The sequence below is a fragment of the Chelmon rostratus genome, chromosome 7 (genome assembly GCF_017976325.1).
Source record: "Chelmon rostratus isolate fCheRos1 chromosome 7, fCheRos1.pri, whole genome shotgun sequence".
Taxonomy (NCBI): domain Eukaryota; kingdom Metazoa; phylum Chordata; class Actinopteri; order Chaetodontiformes; family Chaetodontidae; genus Chelmon; species Chelmon rostratus.
The window spans coordinates 3,250,067-3,269,481 of record NC_055664.1 but is presented as its reverse complement, the minus strand read 5'-3'; the positions used below and the strand labels follow the sequence as shown (position 1 = coordinate 3,269,481).

At 42.2% G+C, this 19,415-nt stretch overlaps 2 protein-coding genes across 2 annotated transcripts; both read right to left on the bottom strand.

Annotated features, from left to right (window-relative positions):
- Positions 1 to 484: 484 nt before the first annotated feature.
- Positions 485 to 6,704, bottom strand: LOC121609209 (aldehyde dehydrogenase, dimeric NADP-preferring-like). The gene is made up of 9 exons (XM_041940784.1): positions 6,549 to 6,704; positions 6,234 to 6,465; positions 3,694 to 3,779; positions 3,266 to 3,474; positions 2,711 to 2,828; positions 2,477 to 2,618; positions 2,217 to 2,383; positions 2,031 to 2,130; positions 485 to 1,011 (listed from the first exon to the last, which is right to left on the bottom strand). Exons 1-9 carry the CDS (start codon positions 6,702 to 6,704, stop codon positions 698 to 700), a joined length of 1,524 nt encoding a protein of 507 aa, XP_041796718.1. The 3' UTR covers positions 485 to 697.
- Positions 6,705 to 8,233: 1,529 nt separating this feature from the next.
- Positions 8,234 to 18,472, bottom strand: LOC121608938 (aldehyde dehydrogenase family 3 member A2-like). The gene is made up of 11 exons (XM_041940381.1): positions 18,366 to 18,472; positions 17,568 to 17,729; positions 13,849 to 14,080; positions 12,986 to 13,071; positions 12,672 to 12,880; positions 12,334 to 12,451; positions 11,607 to 11,748; positions 11,084 to 11,250; positions 10,825 to 10,924; positions 10,502 to 10,740; positions 8,234 to 8,650 (listed from the first exon to the last, which is right to left on the bottom strand). The coding sequence occupies exons 2-11, from the start codon at positions 17,727 to 17,729 to the stop codon at positions 8,636 to 8,638; spliced, it is 1,470 nt and encodes a 489-aa protein (XP_041796315.1). The 5' UTR covers positions 18,366 to 18,472; the 3' UTR covers positions 8,234 to 8,635.
- Positions 18,473 to 19,415: the final 943 nt, after the last annotated feature.

The following is a 19,415-nucleotide window of genomic DNA, read 5'->3' as shown; positions in this document are numbered from 1 at the left end:
CATACGATCCAGCAGCATGGACATGTCCCATTAGCATGCAGTAATGAGTGCAGTCATCAGCTACTCACTTTGTTTTCTCTGAAATAAATTAAATACAAACTGTGACCTGTTGTGGTCACAGTGGGAATGACTCTGCTGGCTTTTGAAGGCTCTTGTTATGCTCAGCTGAAGTCATTTCTGTTTCTGAGTTGGGAATCGTACAACACCTCCTGCAGCATCAGCAGCTTCCACACTGTCAGAATCAGAGTTAGAGACCTAGAAATGGTGCCAAGTAAAAATGGAAGAAGATAACATGTGAACAAATCTTTTATTCTGGAACAACACTAGCAAAATCCATACATGTTTAATCTGTGGAATCCTGTTAGTAGACTTCGGGTTTCTCAGTTCATTGTCAGATCTGTATTGATACTGGCATTTCCTCAGAAAGTGAATGTTAACCTCCAGTAACGAGGGATGCAGGGCAGCACTCTGGTGTGTCTTTGGTCAGTATTTAGCCTTGTTTGTCTCATCGCTGAGGGACATCTGATATAAAATATATACACAACAAATAAAAGTTAGATCAAAGGGTTATCCTGTTTCTCATCTTTAAAATATCTGAGTACAAAACAGGATTCAAAGTGTGTTCAGATGTGTTCAGTCGTTACAGCAGGAACTCTTTCTTATTTGGATGGATTTTACGAAGGGAATGGAAGTGTCTCTAGTTATAAAAGCCTCTCCAGTACCAGCAGGTGCAGTTGAGGCCTGAAGCTATGAGCAGGATGACCAGCAGCGTGACGAACAGGCCCAGGCCAATGATGGTGGCAGCGACGGCCCAGGCCAGTGTCCTCTTGGACATGTCGATCAGGGGTGACCTGAGGGCCATCCGCGCCCTGCGAGCCCGCCGGCGGTCCTGAGGAGGGTACCGGGCCAGGTTGACCCGCTCCATGCCCAGAGAGCGGACCAGGCACGCCCTCTGGTGGCTCAGCTGGTCAAAGGTGTGTTGACCGTGGTAGCGGCCCATACCGCTCTGACCTGGAGGGGTCACAAACAAGATCTTTAACAACAACATTTTTGAACATTAAACACTGCTATTTAAACTTTGACTACATGACATAACTGCATGAATACGATCTGATATTCTGCATTCCTGAGTCCTACAAGGTGGGAGTCAGTGCACTTCACACAGCACTACCAGCCCAATCAGTGTGTGGTGCTTCACACCTAAAAGACAGCCCTGACAGAAGAAAGGCTAAAGAGCTGATACAGCCTCTTTCAAGTGTGGATTGATTTTTGTGACCCAACGTAACACCAGAGCTTCATTTAGAGTCTAAAGGAAGTCCAGTTTCTTCAGTCCTACACTCCTTATCAACGCTAACTCGACTGTTGGCCTTCGGATGGGCTTGTGTGATCTCTTTAATAACACATAGCGGTGCACTACCTGTGCATCAGATTCCCCTCAGCTCTGATAAACCCACAGCTACCCGGCACCAAACAGCAAACAGACACAGTTAGCAACGAGCTAGTGAGCATAGTGGAGCTAAGGAACCAGGTATTTTTACATCAGGAGTTGATGGAGACGCTAATGTCGTTGCGTGTCTGCTGGATGTGTAAACAAATGGCTGTTTGCCATAATGGCCTTATATGATAATATGCCTTTGTTGTGTTTACAGCGTGTTTCACTACCAAGATGGGGACAAAGTGGTAATGCAAACCTCCACAGCCAAGCATCTAGTACCTTTGAACTTTCTTTTCATTCCGTAGGGCTAAAACTAATTGTTGTTATTGCTTAATCTGACAGTTCCTTGACTTAAATAGTGAACTGGTTATCAAAAGGGCTTAATTAATTTCACTTTGATTCATTTCCTGTGGATTGACAAATGGATTTATCTCCAGAAATCAGATCCTCCTATCCAATTCAGAATGAATGAAAAAAAAAAGAAAAAAGAAAAACTTGTTCTTTAGTGCTACCTTGTTTTGACCAGGAGTACTAGAGTGGAAATGTTTAGTCCATCTAAGTAAACATAGAGACCATAATGCACTTGGAGTCTTACCAACACCACCAAACGGGAGAGAGTTGAGTGTGTAGTGTATCATGACGTCATTGACGGTCACTCCTCCACTTGTGGTCTCCTCGATCATCCTTTTGATTGCCTTAGAGAGAGGAGGAGGAGGATGAGGAGGAGTTCTGGACATTAAAACGTGTTTGAAATCTCCTTGCCCCTGTTGTCTTCTCTCACCTTCTTATCAGAGCAGAAGATGTAGAGGGCCAGAGCTTTCTCTCTCTCATTGATGAAGCGGATGGCATCATCCATGTCACTGACAGTCACTATGGGCAGCAGGGGGCCGAAGATCTCCTCCTGCATCAGCCTGGAGTGAGGGGGCACGTCCTTCAGCACTGTTGGGGCTGTGTGTACAAACACCAATGTTCATTAAACAGATGATGTAGATTTCAACACAAATGCTCTGACTTACTCACTACCTCACTGTATCTTCCTACCAATGTAGCGCTGCGTGGCGTCACTCTGTCCTCCCACCACAGGAGTGTAGCCCTCCATCAGCCCCATGACTCGGTCGAAATGACGCCGGTTGACGATTCGGCCGTAGTCTGGTGAGCATTTGGGATCAGCCCCGTAAAATTCCTGGGATGGATAAAAAAAGGTCTTGTTGACACTCTAGACTGCAGTTAAATGTACATTAAGATGCTCGCTCAGACAGGTTAAGGGGATGGTACCAGTAGAGTCTGTCGGATGCACTCCACCACTTTGCCCTGGATGCAGGGTTCACACAGGATGAAGTCTGGCGCGATGCACGTCTGGCCGCAGTTCACAAACTTTCCCCATGTGATACGGCTGCACACAGACCATGTATTTCAGTGTTTTAAGGCTTTGAGGAAGCCACATTCAGGTTTATACAAATGTAGCTGTTCAAAAAGTAGAAACCAATTTCTAGCAAGCTGATAAGTTGATCCATCCAAAACTGAATGTGTGTGATGTGAAGTGAGGTACAGATTTTTGTACTTAATTGAGTAAAATATGCCAAAATCATCAGCATGGCCCTTTAAGTGCTGAGAAGTATTGATACCACAATCATCTATGTGTCTCCCCCATGGATCATTCACTGCAGCATTCAATAATAACACTTGATCATTAGCACTCAGGAACCCTCGGTTTTTTTACTGTCTCTAAGCTTTTTTTTATTTCAGTTGAATTGCAAAAAAAAGAAAAAAGTAGAAGTGATGACAAGTTGTTGCCAGTGTTATAGGCTACTCGGATGAGCGGCGTGTTACCGGCAGGCGACTCTGATGTCACAGTTCTTGTCGATGTAGCAGGGGCTCTTCCCGCCCAGCTCCAGGGTCACTGGGGTGAGGTGGCGAGCCGCAGCCTCCATCACCAGTTTGCCCACTGTGCTGCTGCCTGTGTAGAAGACGTGATCAAACCTGAGCCTCAGCAGCTCCTGGGTCTCTGACACTCCGCCTGTCACCACTGGGTACAGCTCCTGGAAAGAAACAGCAACATGCCAACGCCATGGAAAATCACTGACATGTTCCTCACACGTTCAAGATGATGTTAGCACTTTGGAAGACTGAGTCAGTGCTGATAGAGGGAGTCCCCTCATAGAGAGGTCACTTCAAGTCAAACATATCTGTGATGTGCTGTGCTGCATTGGCACAAGGCGGAACATTATTCCATCAACAATAGCAGCTGGTGTTCAGACCTTGTCCAGATAGCGAGGCAGCAGAGCCCGGAGGAGGAGGGCCGAGTGCTCGCTGAGCTCCGACGGCTTCACCACAGCTGCGTTGCCTGCAGAGAGAGAACACGGGTTTCTGTGAATGGAATGAGATCACTGCGTGACGGAGAGCCGACAAGTAGGAGGCTGAGAATGCAGGACTGACGATGCTGTCAAACTGAAGTTCACTCCGGGATATTTCTCTCTCAATTTCATCCAAATTCTCAGTGCAAAATAGAAGTTTGACTGACAGGCATGTTATATCACAAAGTCATTACGTAATATTTTTTATCACAGGGACATGACTGGTATCTCAGTATCTGATCTTTAACCCTTCCATAGGGGTATATGTATTACTTATTATTATTTACCCAAAAAACTGTGAAAATGATTAAAAACCTTAAGCTCATTCAGGAATCAACAAAACAAAATAAAACTGATTAAATAAATGCACTAAGAGCTACAGAATCAACTTTCATTTTTTCACTCTGTGAAGCTACTTATAATGATAAAAATATAAAAAGCCAACAGACACAAGACATGAATGAACCACAGTTTTTAGAAAGTTAATGCTTTTTATATAATTTGTTATAAACCTCTTCAGTTATAGAGCAGGAACATATAAGGAACACATAACTGCTGCTAGACGCTTTAAACTGCATGAATTGATTTCTTTTGACCAACTGGGGGCAGAGGGACAAGCTGTTAGTATAACACTGACATATTATTAACTTATTAAGTTTATAGTTAACAAGTTAGCAAACAGTTGCTTATTGCAATATCCAGTAGACACAGAGCAGCATTATTGTCATTTGGAGTCATGTTCGTGTCACCTGATCAATGTAAGTCACTCTCTTTACTCTGTTTTGGTCTCTGCCAACTCGTTAAACAATCCGAGTCTCTAACTTTGTCTGTCTGCTGTTTGGGTTTATCAGAGCACTTTGCTCTGATAAGAGGCAGAACCAACAGTAAAGTTATAGACCCTGAAATAAAAACAACAAGCTGACAAGATGCTCAAAGGCAGCTGGAGCTGAGGGGAACTGAAGAGTTGGTGATCCCTTCCTGTGGCTGTTCACTATCAGTGACACCTTGTTGTTTATTGATGTCTTGTTCATACACAATCATTCAATGGAGCAGCTTTAAAGTTTTCCCACACTGATGTGATTCCAATACTTTACTGAAGCTCCAAGACGGTACGTTGAGTGAAATATTCAAGCCAAGTTGTTATTATTTGTGGCCCATTTCATCAAGAAAAGAAGACTAAATGTCTTTTGAACCTGACATCTTTGAAATAATGGGAAACTCTGGGATCTCCACTAGAATTTAAATCCCTGCACACACACCTGTGTGAGACCACCCACACAGGGTCTGACTGTGATTGGACCATTTCTCTGTCACTCTCCTGTTAGGGACTGTAGGGAAATCACTTGAATGCGGATGGGGATTACAGACCCTCCCCAACATTATTAATATTTTATCTGCAGATGCTATGAGCACCCAGCTGTCAACAACAACCAGTGCTATTTGCACCCAGACGGCGATGGTCTCCTAAACCTCAGCAAGTAGACCTAACCACACTGCTACTGAAAATAAGAAGTCATCTTAGTCTTAAAAAGTCACCATTTGGTAACTCACTCAACTCAAACTCCAGTCTCCTGAGTGAAAGTCCTAGGTTGACCCTTTCATCCACCATGACCTCCACCCTGCACGGACTTTGGTGACGGGTGTAAATAGCCAAATTAATGCTGTGTCACTGTTCTCACTAAGGTCTCGAATTTCCCCAGCAGGGGTTTAATAAAGTTGTATCTTATCTCATCTTATCTTAAACATGTCGTATTTTATTTGGACCTTACCTTTGACTTAGAAGAAAAACTACAACACCCTCCCTCAATAATGACAAAATATAGTGCTGGGTTGGCACAACAATTATCACTCATAAGTTACAGCATGAAGAATCTTAATCTATTCACGAAATAATCATTTTCACAATAGCAACAAATGCACAAATAGTAGTGGAATTAGCAATTTCCTAATCAATGAAAAACATCACAAACCTGAACTGTGATATAGACCAAATTTATATGACATATTTCACTTTTTTACTTTTTGTTATGATGCAGTGATGACGCAAATGACTTTTGATTGCTGCAAGGAATGCTGACATATGAATTGGGGTTATAAAAAATAATTTGTTCGCAGTCCATTTTCTTATTGCACAGGTTTACGTTATCGTAACTTTATGATGTTTATTAGTGCATGGACTTTGGTGACTTGACACAATCCCCAGTATGGCACCACCCATCATCAGCCTGAGCAGAGATCTAATCAGCACTGAATGATAAACACATTTGTGGATGTGCATGACCATAAAAATCCATATCTGTCGGTTAGATGCTCGTTTCAGACTGGCAGCAGAGCCAGGAAAGATGGCGAATGCAGGATAATTCTGCACACGGGCAATGCAGGGTTACTTTAATGTAAGTAAGCTATGAGAGGGTGTTGAGGGACTGGAGACAGAGGTTCCCTACCGGCAGCGATTGCTCCAACCAGCGGCTGGAGGGTGAGGGACCAGGGGTAGTTCCAGGCCCCGATGATGAGCACCACTCCCAGAGGCTCCGGCTTGATATACACCTCATCTGATATGGTGAACAGGTTCTTCTCCACCGGCCGCGGAGCCGCCCACTCTGCCAGCTTCTCTATAGCCAGCTTGATCTCATTCTCGATACCAATCAGCTCCAGGAGCGGTGTGTCGTACTGGCTCTGTAGGAAAACCCAGCACACTCTAAACATTACACACACAGACAGTACATGCAACCTGCAGCGTGTGCCGTGTCTCCACTCACCCTGCTGATGTCCTGTTTGAGCGCAGTGCAAATCTCGGTCTCCTTCTCAGTGATCATCCTCTGCAGGGCGTGAAGCTGCTGCAGCCTGAACTCCACGGGCCGGGTCCGGCCGCTCAGGAAGGCCTCCCTGGCTCGCTGCTGTGCCTGTCTCTCCATGGACAGCTTGAAGACAGCTTAGGTCTCTGGAACTGTAGACACATACATATAAGGCAGCAGCCTTGCCTGTTTGGACTATACAGTAACATCCGCAGTGACAAGTGGCTGTCCAGTCCTCTGCTGCTCCTCTGAGATTCAACAGTCAGCTCTTAAAATGTCCTGTTTAACAGTCCAGCAGGACAGGTCCAGGGTCCCCTCAGTCTTATTCACTCTCATTATTAACCATGCCAAAACCATAACACAACTGGGAAAGCATGTACAGTTACACATCAAACCAGCCAAACACGTTTCAGCAAGGCAATACTTTTGCCTTAAAACAACAACAAGATACAACACAACAACAACAACAACAATAGATTAATAGATTTTTCACAACAATTTTTCAACCCTTAGTCCAGTCACTTTACAGAATTTAAAAATACTAACACCTCTGCTGACCTTTCTTTTTTTGATTGGATGTAAAAAATGTATTCATTTAAAATAATATAATTAACTATATTAGTTTTTATATTTACAGTGTTTCATGATCCTTATCAAAATGCTCTCTATATATATTCATGACACGTTTTGTTTTTAATTGAATGATTTCTAAAGTCAAATCAATTATAAAAAAGCTAAAAACGTGTAATTTTCTAGTGCAGAAGTCTGCTGTTTTTACTGCTGAATGATTGCAGACAGGTAAACACCTTGTCAGAGCTGAATGATGGAGGTCTCAGTGTGTGTGTGATATTACTGTCCGTGCTGACAGGTGTGAGCGGTGCTTACTGAACCTCTCCAGCTTTACTCCTTCATGTGTTCATACAAATGTCTGGGCAGCCCGACAAAGAGACAAACTCGTGCTTTAAAAAATAACTTCAAGTTACTTCCTGTTCTTAAAGCACATCAACGATCGAGGCAACATCGAATATCATTTGATCGCATTATCAGTTTCACCGTTTGATTCGAAAAACTGAAGAAGGAGAAAACGTAGACTCACCTGGGCTCAGGTCAAATGACGCATCCAGTGAATTTAATCAAAAAGTGTCAGTTCAATGATCCCTCACTGATCTGATCTGAAAGCGGTTCAGATGTCCGACACGCTGCAGCCACGCTGACTGACTGACTGAGTCTCATTGTACACCGTTCAAAAGTCAGGCTGCTCCAGGATCAGCTTACCGCACGCCGTGACCACCAGCTGCAGTCTGACCGCCTCAAACATTAACACCCTTGATAACATCAGATGCCCCCCCCCCCCACAACACACTCACACACACACACAAAGTCCCACGTTTTTAGTCGTGAAATATTTATACCATAGGTTGAAGCTCACCCGTTTCTTCTTTTACAGCCTTCAGCCGAGCTAATTTTTTACTCAGTCATCCTGGAGTTCAATGTGTCTTAATAACATCACTCATAGGAGCCATGTCGTAAATGATAACTACCTTGTTGCCACTGTTAAGATCTTCATCTTTTTCAAACTCATCACACAGTTTTGTACATAGTATAAAACAATTCACAAAAAGTCAGCAGCACAAAGATTGGATTAAACTGTTGATGTTTTAATTGTGGACCACATCACTGGCACCATTAAACGCAGACATGAAGGAGAACCATGTTCACGGTAACTTGTGTGTGCGTGTTGATTTTCATTGCGTAGTGAAATGAATCAGTGCATCACTGCAGACTGATCAGCAGCGACTGTTTGAAAACCTCTACGTAAAACTCCATTTACCAGGTTACATTCATTATTACAGATTATATTACTCTAAAATTAATGTAAAACAATAAAAACTACAACATCTTAAAGGACACAAATCAGTTAAATATGTCTACATGACTGAGAAATGATATGGACCAGTAAAGGACAGGAACGCTGTATTTCACTATGGTGCAGGAGTCCACCTGCACCTGCACAGGTTTTAACTCAGGCCAGCAGTCTCTAATCCTCAGGCTCATCGCAGGAATCTCTGCAAGAAACATGACACACAAACTCAGTGTAAAGAGACGGGTCCGAACTGTTTGAAATACAGACATAACAGAGAGTTTAACTGTTCACAGAAGCAACAACAAGTGTGGATGTCAACAAAGGTGGTGGGGTGGACCAAAACAAAAGGGGCCATTTAGTAGAGGAGAGTGAAGCATGCTGGGTAATTAATGTGAGGGTAGATGAGGGGCCATTGTGTGGTTAGATTTCCTGGACAACACCACACATTGTCTGCTGGAGACAAAGCCATTGTTGTATGGGGCTACAGGCCTGTAGGATTGTGGGTATGTTGAGGGGGGAGTTCTCATATCTGGTTATGTTGGGAAACTGCATTTATCAATATTTAAAGGGTGTAAACAGTCATCACACAAAAACCCCACTGTTAAAAACACACATTTCTCTTCAAAAACAAATCGTTTTGGGTTTTTTTCCAGATGTTATGCAAAGCTGTACCGCTCGGTCAAACACAAATGCTTCCTGCTATTAAGATGAATACGAAGCCTTCAGTCATTCTCTTGACAATACTGATTAATATTGAACAGACACTTCAGTTTTTACTTTGGATGAGACAATGAGACAACACAGTGTGTCAATTATTACCAGAGAAACAGCACTAAAAGGTTAACAACATCTTGTTCTGTAAGACAACACATTAGTGACATCTAATGGTTGTCAGGCAACTCGTGGCTTGTGTGCCATTAAAGTGACCACGAGGCAATTCAGAAATATAAAAGAGCATCTCAGAAACACAAAAACCTCTACACAGCAATTACCTTTCTTTCTATGACAAAAGAAAATAATATAATAGCAGGAGAACACATCCTTCCCTGTGGTGCCTGAACACAACATGCACATTGATGTCACGTCAACATGCATCATGGCAACTGTCAACTGAAGTAGACACAGAACGTTGTGCTTTCTGAGAGAAATGGACAATTATTTTCTTGTTGAAGTAAAAGACAAGCCAGTGTGCCGAGTGTTGTGTGTTTGTGGGGACGAGCTCGCAATGATGAACACGGCTAATCTTGAGCATTGTGACAGCTTGAATCATGCTAACATGACTGAGCTGTGAGGACAAATGCTCTTGGATTAAGTTAAGGCTCTGTGGTGGAGTTTGGCCTTCAGCTTCAACTTCAGCTTTCACTAGACCACAGACAGAATAGCATGTTCTGTGGTGGACAAGCTAATAGCTAAGAAGCTGAAACCTCAGACAGAAGGAGAATTTGAGGAGGGCCTTGTTGCTGCTGTGGATCTTCAAACACTGGACTAAGTAAAACAGTGCAAAACTCCATCAGGCACTTGGCGAGAGGTTTCAGGACATTAACAGTAAACAAAAGGAGCTGAATATATTTGATTTGTTTGTATCTGTGTTTGGGTCAACCTTTTGCTGTGAGCAGTCCTTTTCAAAACTGACTCTTGGAAAGACTCAGTTCCAAGTGTGTTCTGTTATGTTGTGTTATGTGTGAATGTTACTACCAGCAACATTAGCAGCTACTGGGAATGTCAATGAAAGATTTGTTGCTGTTACTGGGACACTGGTATGACAGTCTTGTTACGAAAAATGATAGGGGAAATCAGACCAAAATTTTAAGATTATGTAATCTGACACTATTGATGGAGGATGTACTTTGTGGTGATACTTTATTTTACGGGTCATAGTTTCCTGGAAAGTAACTCATTTGTACCTGTAAATTCATAGAGCGCTTCCTGGAAATGACAATTTATTTGGTACTAATTATTAGGAAAATGGATCTGCAAAATACTGTGTTAGTGATATCAAAATGAAATATTTTATTCCTATTTAGACTGGATTGGTATATTTTAGTCGCTTTACCTGGACCACAAATGCTGCCAAGCTGACCAACACGGTGAGCAGCGCCATGCGCCGCAGCCTGCACACGTTGATTTGCTTGAGCAGAAAGAATCGAGCCCAGCCCAGCTTCTTGGCGGTGTGAGGAGGGTAACGCATGCTGTTGACTCCCTCCATCTTCAGCTGCTTGATCAGACAGCTGCGCAGGTGGCTGAGCTGGTCAAAGCTGTGTCGGCCGTGGTAACAGCCCATACCACTGTTACCTGAGCAAGAGGTGGGAAAGTAAGTCAGCTTTAAATATGTGTCAGCCTCATTCCTTCAAATAAATATGATGGTTTGACACTCACCAACTCCTCCGAAGGGCAGAGCGCTAACAGTAAAGTGGACCAGACAGTCATTAGCCAGCAGAGCTCCACTGGACGTCTCAGCTATCACTCGTTTGATCAGCTGTTTATTAGACAGGACGAGTCAGGGCGAGACAATCAAACACAGCACTGTGGGTACAACCTCATCAACATCAGAGCATTTTAAAATCACAGCTACATAAATATCTCAATGTTGACTAAAATAATGGGAAACAAACATGTTTGCCGGTGATGTGTTTACCTTGTTGTCGTGGGAGAAGACGTATACAACCAGAGGTTTTTCTCTGTCATTAATAAACTGGATGGCTTCATCTACACCGCTCACTGTGATGATGGGCAACAACGGCCCAAAGATCTCCTCCTTCATCACTTTGGATTCCCCCGTCACATCCTTCAGCACAGTGGGGGCTGCAAGGAGACATTAAATATATATATGGATATATTAAATGTCATTAATTTACTGTCCAACCAACATCATTTTGAGTTAGACACAAGCTACAAACCTTTGAGAGCCACCTTTCAAAAATAGGAAACTTTCTCTGTGGAATCCTTCAAGTAGTCTGAGCCACTATGTCATGTGAGAACAGTGACTTTTCAAGAAGGTGATCAACTCAATGTCAGTAAGAGCTATCACCAATGAAATATAAAGTCATCAGCTTGCCACAATCAATTCAGTTCACACAATTGCAGATTCTTGCCAGGACTGTAGCCTGACAAATACACAAATGCTTTTTAGCGACTAATTGCTCAAACACACCACCTACCTATGTAGCACTGGGCTTCATCACTGTCTCCACCAACAGCAACCGTGCTCCCCTCCATGAGAGACATCACCCTCTTAAAGTGCTGCTGGTTAATAATGCGTCCGTAGTCCTCAAAGGTTTTTGGATTGTCTGTGTAAAACTCCTGCAATAGGTGAAGCAAAAGTTAAATGATGCTCAGATTGCTTGTGATCTGTTTTTCCTTCATGTTGTGGTCAGCTATAGTTCCTTTGTATGTATGGTTGCTGTTGTTCAAATATGAATAAAATGAATACATTATTGTCTTTCTGGTAACACGCAGTAATATTGTGCAATTGATTCTTTACCGCTGCAGAAAAAGTATTGGGGGAGAGATAATTATACAAATATTACATGCAAAGCCTGTGTTGCACACAGCTGCTGTTCCACAACATGTTCGTGTCATTGGGCCCCGGTAAACGAAGAAGCACACATTATGGTCACAGAGCAGCATTTTGTCTGGAGAAACCTCATGTAACAGGGATATTTGTAACTGTAGAGTGTAACTGTCTAGACTTTTCAGCACGTGGGTATATAACAGTTGCTCCTGATAGCCAGGTTTTAAATTCTCATGTTTTACATTCTCTAATAAAGACTAATCCTGGTACATTTTATTTCAGTGAAACCAAAGTCTTTCTCATTTTACCTTTGACCTCCTGAAATTTCTTCAAAGATGTGTCAGATTTCCATCTTTCTCTAATTTTCGACCAACCTTGATGCTCTTGTTGATCTCTTCTACTACTCGGCTCTGGACGGTGGGTTCACACAGGATATAGTCTGGAGCGATGCATGTCTGGCCACAGTTGACAAACTTTCCCCATGTGATGCGACTGTATTGGAGAAAGCAATAATGCAAAAATGTCAAACCTTTAGGATGCACTTTTATGTTGTATCAGCACCCTAAATGCCCCTTTTTTCCCATACACTGTTGATGTTTGAAACTCAAGCGGGAACTGGGTTGGATTTGAAAATAACTGCTGTTTGGTGATTATCTGAAGCTTCATTTGAGTTCAAGTAATGGCAGCGTTTCATTTTACAGTTCAGACTGACCGACATGCTACGGTGATGTCACAGTTCTTGTCGATGTAGCAGGGGCTCTTCCCGCCCAGCTCCAGGGTCACTGGGGTGAGGTGGCGAGCCGCAGCCTCCATCACTAGTTTACCCACTGTGCTGTTTCCTGTGTAGAAAATGTGATCAAATCTTTGCTTCAGCAGCTCCTGGGTCTCTGGCACTCCACCTGTCACCACTGGGTACAGATCCTATGGAGAGAATATGAAGTCATTAGAACTCTGTCTACATTCAGACTAAATGTAGATAAAGGAAAAAAGAGTGACGAATCATAAAGAACAGAGCAGGAGACTCACTTTGTCTAGATACTTAGGGAGAAGCTCCTCCATGACCTTGGCAGAGTGAGAGCTGACCTCAGATGGCTTTATTACTGCTGCATTTCCTGAAAGTTGAATAGACACACAACCCTTTCTTCGAATCCTTTCTTCACTTATGTACTGAAGAAAAAATAAACTGTGAATATGTCAGATGTCAACCTGTGATGGTCATTCAATATTTTGTGATGCTTTAACTTTGTTTTCGGTGTACCAACTAAATCTGACTTAGTAAAGATGAATGAGTGACAACATTTGACACAAATGAGTGACACAGTGTCAAAGGGGGGTCTCTAGAGCCCTTATAAGACTTGGACTACATTACATTGCCAGCTCTTGTCTTGTTACTCAGACATGGGTGTGTGTGTGACATTTGTGTTAGTTATAGCTTTCTTCAGAACTGACAGAGCATATGCACAAAGAGCCTCTACACTAGCGCGATGTCTGCACCTGGTGAGTGAGATGGGGTAATAAAGCATCTGCAGAACAGCGGTGAGTTGGAAAATAATGATGCCAAGGAAGAAGTGTGTTCTCAGTTCTTGCAACTTAAAACTTATTTAGCTGTTGAAGCCTAAATGTATGATGAAGGGAACAGAAAGGATGCTCACCCCACTTCTTCTCACAGTGAATCATACGATTCACACTACTATGTCTCGTGGCTGCATTGCATTCTGGTCTATTGAGTGTAATGTTGACAAAAGCTGAATTTATAGCTGGGCGATAAGCTGTAGCTAAAGAGCCTGCGCATGTATCATCTTTAGTCATGCCACATGCTATGCACCTTTAATAACACCAGTAAACCTCTCTAGAAAATAAATAAGTGTGTGTGTGGGTATATTTGGTACCAGCAGCAATTGCTCCAACCAGCGGCTGGAGGGTGACAGCCCAGGGGTAGTTCCAGGCCCCGATGATGAGCACCACTCCCAGAGGCTCAGGCTGCACATAAACCTCATCTGATATGGTGAGGAGGTTCTTCTCTACTGGCCGAGGAGCCGCCCACTCTGCCAGCTTCTCTATAGCCAGCTTGATCTCTCCCTCCAGTCCCAGTGTCTCGAAGAGCTCAGTCCCATGTTCACTCTGAAAGCAGGAGGAGGGACAATTCAGTGCTTATTGCCAGCTTGTTTGTTCATACGTTTGTAATTCACATCTCTTGATATGTCCAGCAGATCAAGATTTCACCTCAAAGTCTAACCATCAGCTGCAGTCTCTGGCAATCAATCAATCAAACTTTATTTATATAGCACTTTTCATCCATTTAAAATGCAACACAAAGTGTTGTAAAGATAAAAGAATACGACAACAGAGAGAATAAAAGCATAATATGACAGACAATATCCCGCTTCGAGATATACACACATGCGCTCACACACACACTCACAAAACAAACACACACATACACACACACACACACACACACACAGTGCTGAGACATGGCAGGGCACTGAGGAACCATGTGAGGAAACACCTATGGGAGCCATCCACACTGGGAAGCACCACAGCCTGCGGCCACCGGGAGCGCCGCCACAGAGACCACCCAGACGCCGATGGACAGGGGCAGACTCCGCACTTAATGCAGAGCCACCCAAGTCCCTTGGGCCCAGGAGGCCTCCAAGGCAATGGCCCCCGTGGGCAGACTGGGCATACATCCCAGTGTGGAGGCCCCCCATGAGGAAACACTGAAGCTAAAAACTAAAAGACTAAAGAAAAAATAAATAAATAGATAAATAAATAAATAAATAAAAGATAAAAGCAGGTATAATGCCTAAAAATTAAAAGCTTTAAGAAAGTTAAAAATGTAGAGATAAAATAGACAAATAAATTACTAATAAATAGTAAATAAATAATAGTAATAAGATTTTAAGATGTAATACTGATAAAGTGCATAACTAAGAACAAGTCATAAGACATATAAAAAGTAAAAACTAGACAATTCCGGCGCCGCCGAAATTTTGACAGTGGCAGGAGGGGGCTGCTGGTCTTATTAACTGAATCAATAAACATGAATGAATTTAATGGAAATGAACCATCTCTATTGTCATCCAAAGTTTCCTTTTACTAACAGAGCTAACGGCGCTGCCGCTAACGGCGCTAACAGAGCTAACGGAGCTAATGCTAATGGAGCTCACAGCGCTAACACTAACGGAGCTAACAGCTAACGGTGCTAATAGAGCTAAGGGCGCTAACGCCAACAGAGCTAACGGTGCTAACATTTCTAATAGAGCTAGCAGAGCTAACGGCGCCAATGCTAACGGCGCTAATAGAGCAAAAGGCGTTGTGCCTGTCTATGTATATGAGGCTGTCTGTGTGTATTTAACTGTATTTGTGTGTGACTGTGTCTGTGTGTGTCTTCGTCTGTTTGTGTGTGTGTGTCTGCTTGAACTACACATTTATCAAATTGTCCCAAGTATTTTAAACAAGCAGCCCAACCAGTTCCTACATGGAGATGTGTCTGGTATATGTGTGTCTGAATGTGTATGTGTGTGCTTGTGTAAATTCTGCCCCACCTGCTGATAATTACCTCTCTATCTCTCCCACTTTTTACCTGTTCCTGAACAGCCACTTTTTCGCTGTCGGTTTCTTCCAAACAATTTGTGATTGTGACAAAACCGTAGCTGCTATCAAAAAAATGATTACACTGTGAGATGCGCACAAGTCTGGGCCAGATGTACTTGTGTTTTATGTCCAGATATTCTTTAGAAAAATGACTAAATGGTCGATTTAAAAAGACACACTCCGGCAGGCTGCGACTCACAAAAAAGGAGATTGTATGGGTTTAAATGGAGCAGCAGAGCAGGGCAGCTGGTGCAAGATCCCTCTTTATTTAAATTTGGTGGGGGCTAACCCTTTAAAATTGAACTTTGACGGGAGAAGAAAGGTTTGTCTACAAAAAGATCCAAAAATTATGTGTCTCCTTTTCACCGTTTAGAAAAAAATTTCAGGCGATTTCTCACTGGCTCTTTCACTCTAAGTGATGATGTCATCCAGTGAAGGGGGAGAAATTCTGTGCATTTTTTGAGAAACTTTATGGTCTTGAGATGGTCATAGCTTGAAAACCGTAAGAGATATCAAAAAATGTGCAGAGGTTCATTTTGAGCTGACAAAATTATCTACGTTTTAAAGTTTGAAAAAAAAATGGCTCTAACAGTTTGTCCAGCATCTTTAGTGTTTGTTAGCCATGCTACGCCTCTTGAAAGTGGGTTAGATTTGTCCTTGTTTCCAAGCCACGCCCAGTTCATGAGATTGTTTCTTTAGTGTTGTCTACGTCTCTAGTCAAGCCACGTTCCTTGTGTGTGTTTTCCTAGTTGTCTGTTTTCTCTAGTCTTGTCACAAATCATGTAAATGTTCGTCCTGCATCCTCTGGTGTAGTCTGTTCCCATGCTATCCTCAATGTATGTGTTTCTTGTGAGCTGTCTTAGCATTTAACCACGCCACGTTTCTAGTAAGTGTTTGTCTAGTGTTGTCTTTTGTCCATGAGCCATGCTACGTCTCTTGTAAGTGTTTGTTCAGAGTTTCCCTGTATGGTCTTTGTTCCCTGTCTTCTGCCCATCTACCTTTGTAAGTGTTTTTGATAGTCCCTTAAGTTTTGGATTTTGGTTACCTTTTTAGTTAAATTTGTTAAATCAAACCAGCTCCACCTTGTGTCTGTGTCTGGGTTCAACCATAGTTCTCCTGAAACACCACATTCCTGACAATATTGTCTTTAAAAGTAAAAATGATCAATAGCTTCGGTGGAAGAATGTATGTACATGTTCAAATTATGTATGCTTAGGTATGACTGTACTGTAAAGCTGAAAGACACTGAGACACGATATTTAATCAGTGTTTTCCGGCTCTACCATTGTGCTGTACTGAACTGGAAACTGATGCGATATACACTAGCCTGTTGGAGTTGTGCTTCTTTAAAAGTGTGCATTACTCTTTAAAGGTCCAGTGTGTAGGATTCAATGGCATCTAGCAGTGAGGTTGCAAATTATATCCAACTGAATACTGTGTACGTCAACCCACAAATGGCTGCTAAAAACACCAAGGGCATTCTTTGGAGCCAGTGTTTGGTTCATTTATTCAGCGCTACTGTAGAGACATGGCGATGCAACTTGCTGACATAGACGTTCTATAACCCAGCAGACAAAAATTAAGCCAACAAGAAAGGGGAAGAGGACCCGCTCCATCTGCAGATATAAATGACTCGTTTTAAGGTAATGAAAACAGAATTCTTATTTACACCAATGAAAACATAAATATGAATATTATATTCCATTTCTGCCAGCAGATCCCCCCAAATCCTGCACACTGGACCCTTAAAGATCCAGAGTAACATGGCAGTGTTTAATAACATACGTGTTGTTCAAACAACAGAAGCAAAATAGATGAGCAACTTTTGAAACAAATAAAACTACCTACAAAAACTGCAGACCAGCAAAGTAGAATATATATCATATAAATAAATGATATATATTGTGAAATATAATCCTGCCAAGTGACTTGTACAGTCCTCAGACACCCCAGGGAATGTATCCAGTTCCCTGATGCTCACAAAATTTCGCCATTTTCCTGAATAACCCACCTTGCCCAGGTCTCCTTTGACAGCATCTGCAATGTCCCCCCGTCTCTCTGAGACGAAGCGGAGCAGGCTCTTCAGTTGGTGGATCCTGTACTCCAGAGGTTTGGTTTTCCCCGTCTGGAAGGACCTCCTGGCCCGTTGTACAGCCAGCTGCTCTCGAGACATCTTAACAGACAATATAAGGACAGTATGACTCTAATTTTCTGATTGATTTAATGAATCTCTGCAATCAAATATAGTTAAGCTGGCTAACTATACGCACATAACGTGCTACTAAAAAACTACTACACGTTAGCTGCTGTCAGACCGTTAGCTAACGTTAGGTCAGTGTTATTAACAGCGTGCTTTGTGAATGGCATTAACCACACATTGTTCAGGTAAATTTCCCTTGATGATAAGCAATAAAACCCTGAAACGAATAATTTTCAAACACTGTCTGGTGGAACTTTGGGTGGGTATCACAATTATCCGAACTGTGGCTTTAGTAACGCTAAAAGTTATTGTGCATGACTATACTGCCTTAAGCGTTATTTTGGCAAACACTAACTGCACTGACAATATCGTTATAATTACCGAGCAGTAGGTTAATACTCGGGCTTGGTCATCCCAGAGTCACTGGATTGCTAACGTTAACGTTAGTCTTTGGAGGAACACTCATTCTTGTCTTAGCTTGGTTGCTAATACCGTTGCAAACTGTTGTTAAAGAGCTAACAATAGCAAATGTACGGACAAATAAAACATAAGCTAGTAGCAGCTTTGTACGCGATACGTGAGGAGCAGCTACAGCAAATTAACGCTTACCTTTCAGGTCCACTCGTCCGCTCTTACCAGTTTTATTAGCGACTAGAGGGCTTGTAGCGAACAAGTTACAAAGTTATTACGTATATGTTAGCTAACCCCGATGGGCAAATGGCGTCAGCGATTGGTGTGTGGGTTTGTCAATCAGGGAAATAACCAATCAGATACAAAAGGCAACCAACTGAGTTCCTCCCTCCATAACAATAACAACAACATTTTAGCCGCAGGCTGCACAAACAGGGCACAGCGGGATTGTCCCAGTCTGGCGGAATTTAAATGTTAAATGTTGCGGTCGTCGTCGCTCTCGATGTGTCCGTATTTTTTCCTTCACCGTTTTGTTTGGAATCAGAGCAGACTCAATATTAATGAACCTCAGTCCAAAGAGATCAGCTCCTTCAGTACACTGCAGAAAACAAAAACTGTGCTCACAACAGCTGAGATCACATTTTATATACATACATACTTTACACGTAACACATTTATCCATAGTTTTTATGGCTTTACAGGATTTGAGAGTTCTAGTATTGTTTAAAATCTTTGTAAAAAAACAAAAAATAAAAAACAGTAAAAAGAGGTTTTTGGTTTTACACTTACATCTGTTTATAGAATTTGACTAGAATAATCAATAGAGGTAAGATGTATGCCTTCTCCTCAAATCATACATAAATACGTGTATGTATACATATAAATACATGTTTATAAAAATAAGGCAAAATCTTCATGCAGCCTACTTGGATTTAACCCAGAAAACTATGTTGTTGCTTTGCAGCAATCATTGCTCTCTGACTTTGGACTCCTGCAGGCCAGCAGAATAACTGCATTCTTATGGGGAAAATAATTAGCTACCTTCCACAGTAAATGAATGATTTAAAGGAAAGGACAAGAATTTGACTTGTCTATGTTTTTTTTCTCTGCAATCCTTTTGATGTGAGTCAATTCATCTTATTAGTATCAAGATATCGTAGGCTTCAAATGAGTACGTTCAAGATAAAAATAAGGCATGCACATTCAGTTCAGACCTTTTCATCCAATCTTTCAACATGTGGGAAATCG

What these genes read in the sequence shown, in the direction of transcription:
- LOC121609209 (XM_041940784.1), bottom strand. Translation starts at nt 6,704, where the DNA reads ATGGAGAGACAGGCACAGCAGCGAGCCAGGGAGGCCTTCCTGAGCGGC. An exon ending in CGCCACGCAGCGCTACATTG is followed by an intron (nt 2,384 to 2,476) that starts GTAGGAAGATAC and finishes TTGTACACACAG; the next exon opens with CCCCAACAGTGCTGAAGGAC. An exon ending in TCTCCCGTTTGGTGGTGTTG is followed by an intron (nt 1,012 to 2,030) that starts GTAAGACTCCAA and finishes TGACCCCTCCAG; the next exon opens with GTCAGAGCGGTATGGGCCGC.
- LOC121608938 (XM_041940381.1), bottom strand. Translation starts at nt 17,729, where the DNA reads ATGTCTCGAGAGCAGCTGGCTGTACAACGGGCCAGGAGGTCCTTCCAG. An exon ending in TCAAAGGAGACCTGGGCAAG is followed by an intron (nt 14,081 to 17,567) that starts GTGGGTTATTCA and finishes TCCTGCTTTCAG; the next exon opens with AGTGAACATGGGACTGAGCT. An exon ending in AGATCAACAAGAGCATCAAG is followed by an intron (nt 11,749 to 12,333) that starts GTTGGTCGAAAA and finishes CACCTATTGCAG; the next exon opens with GAGTTTTACACAGACAATCC.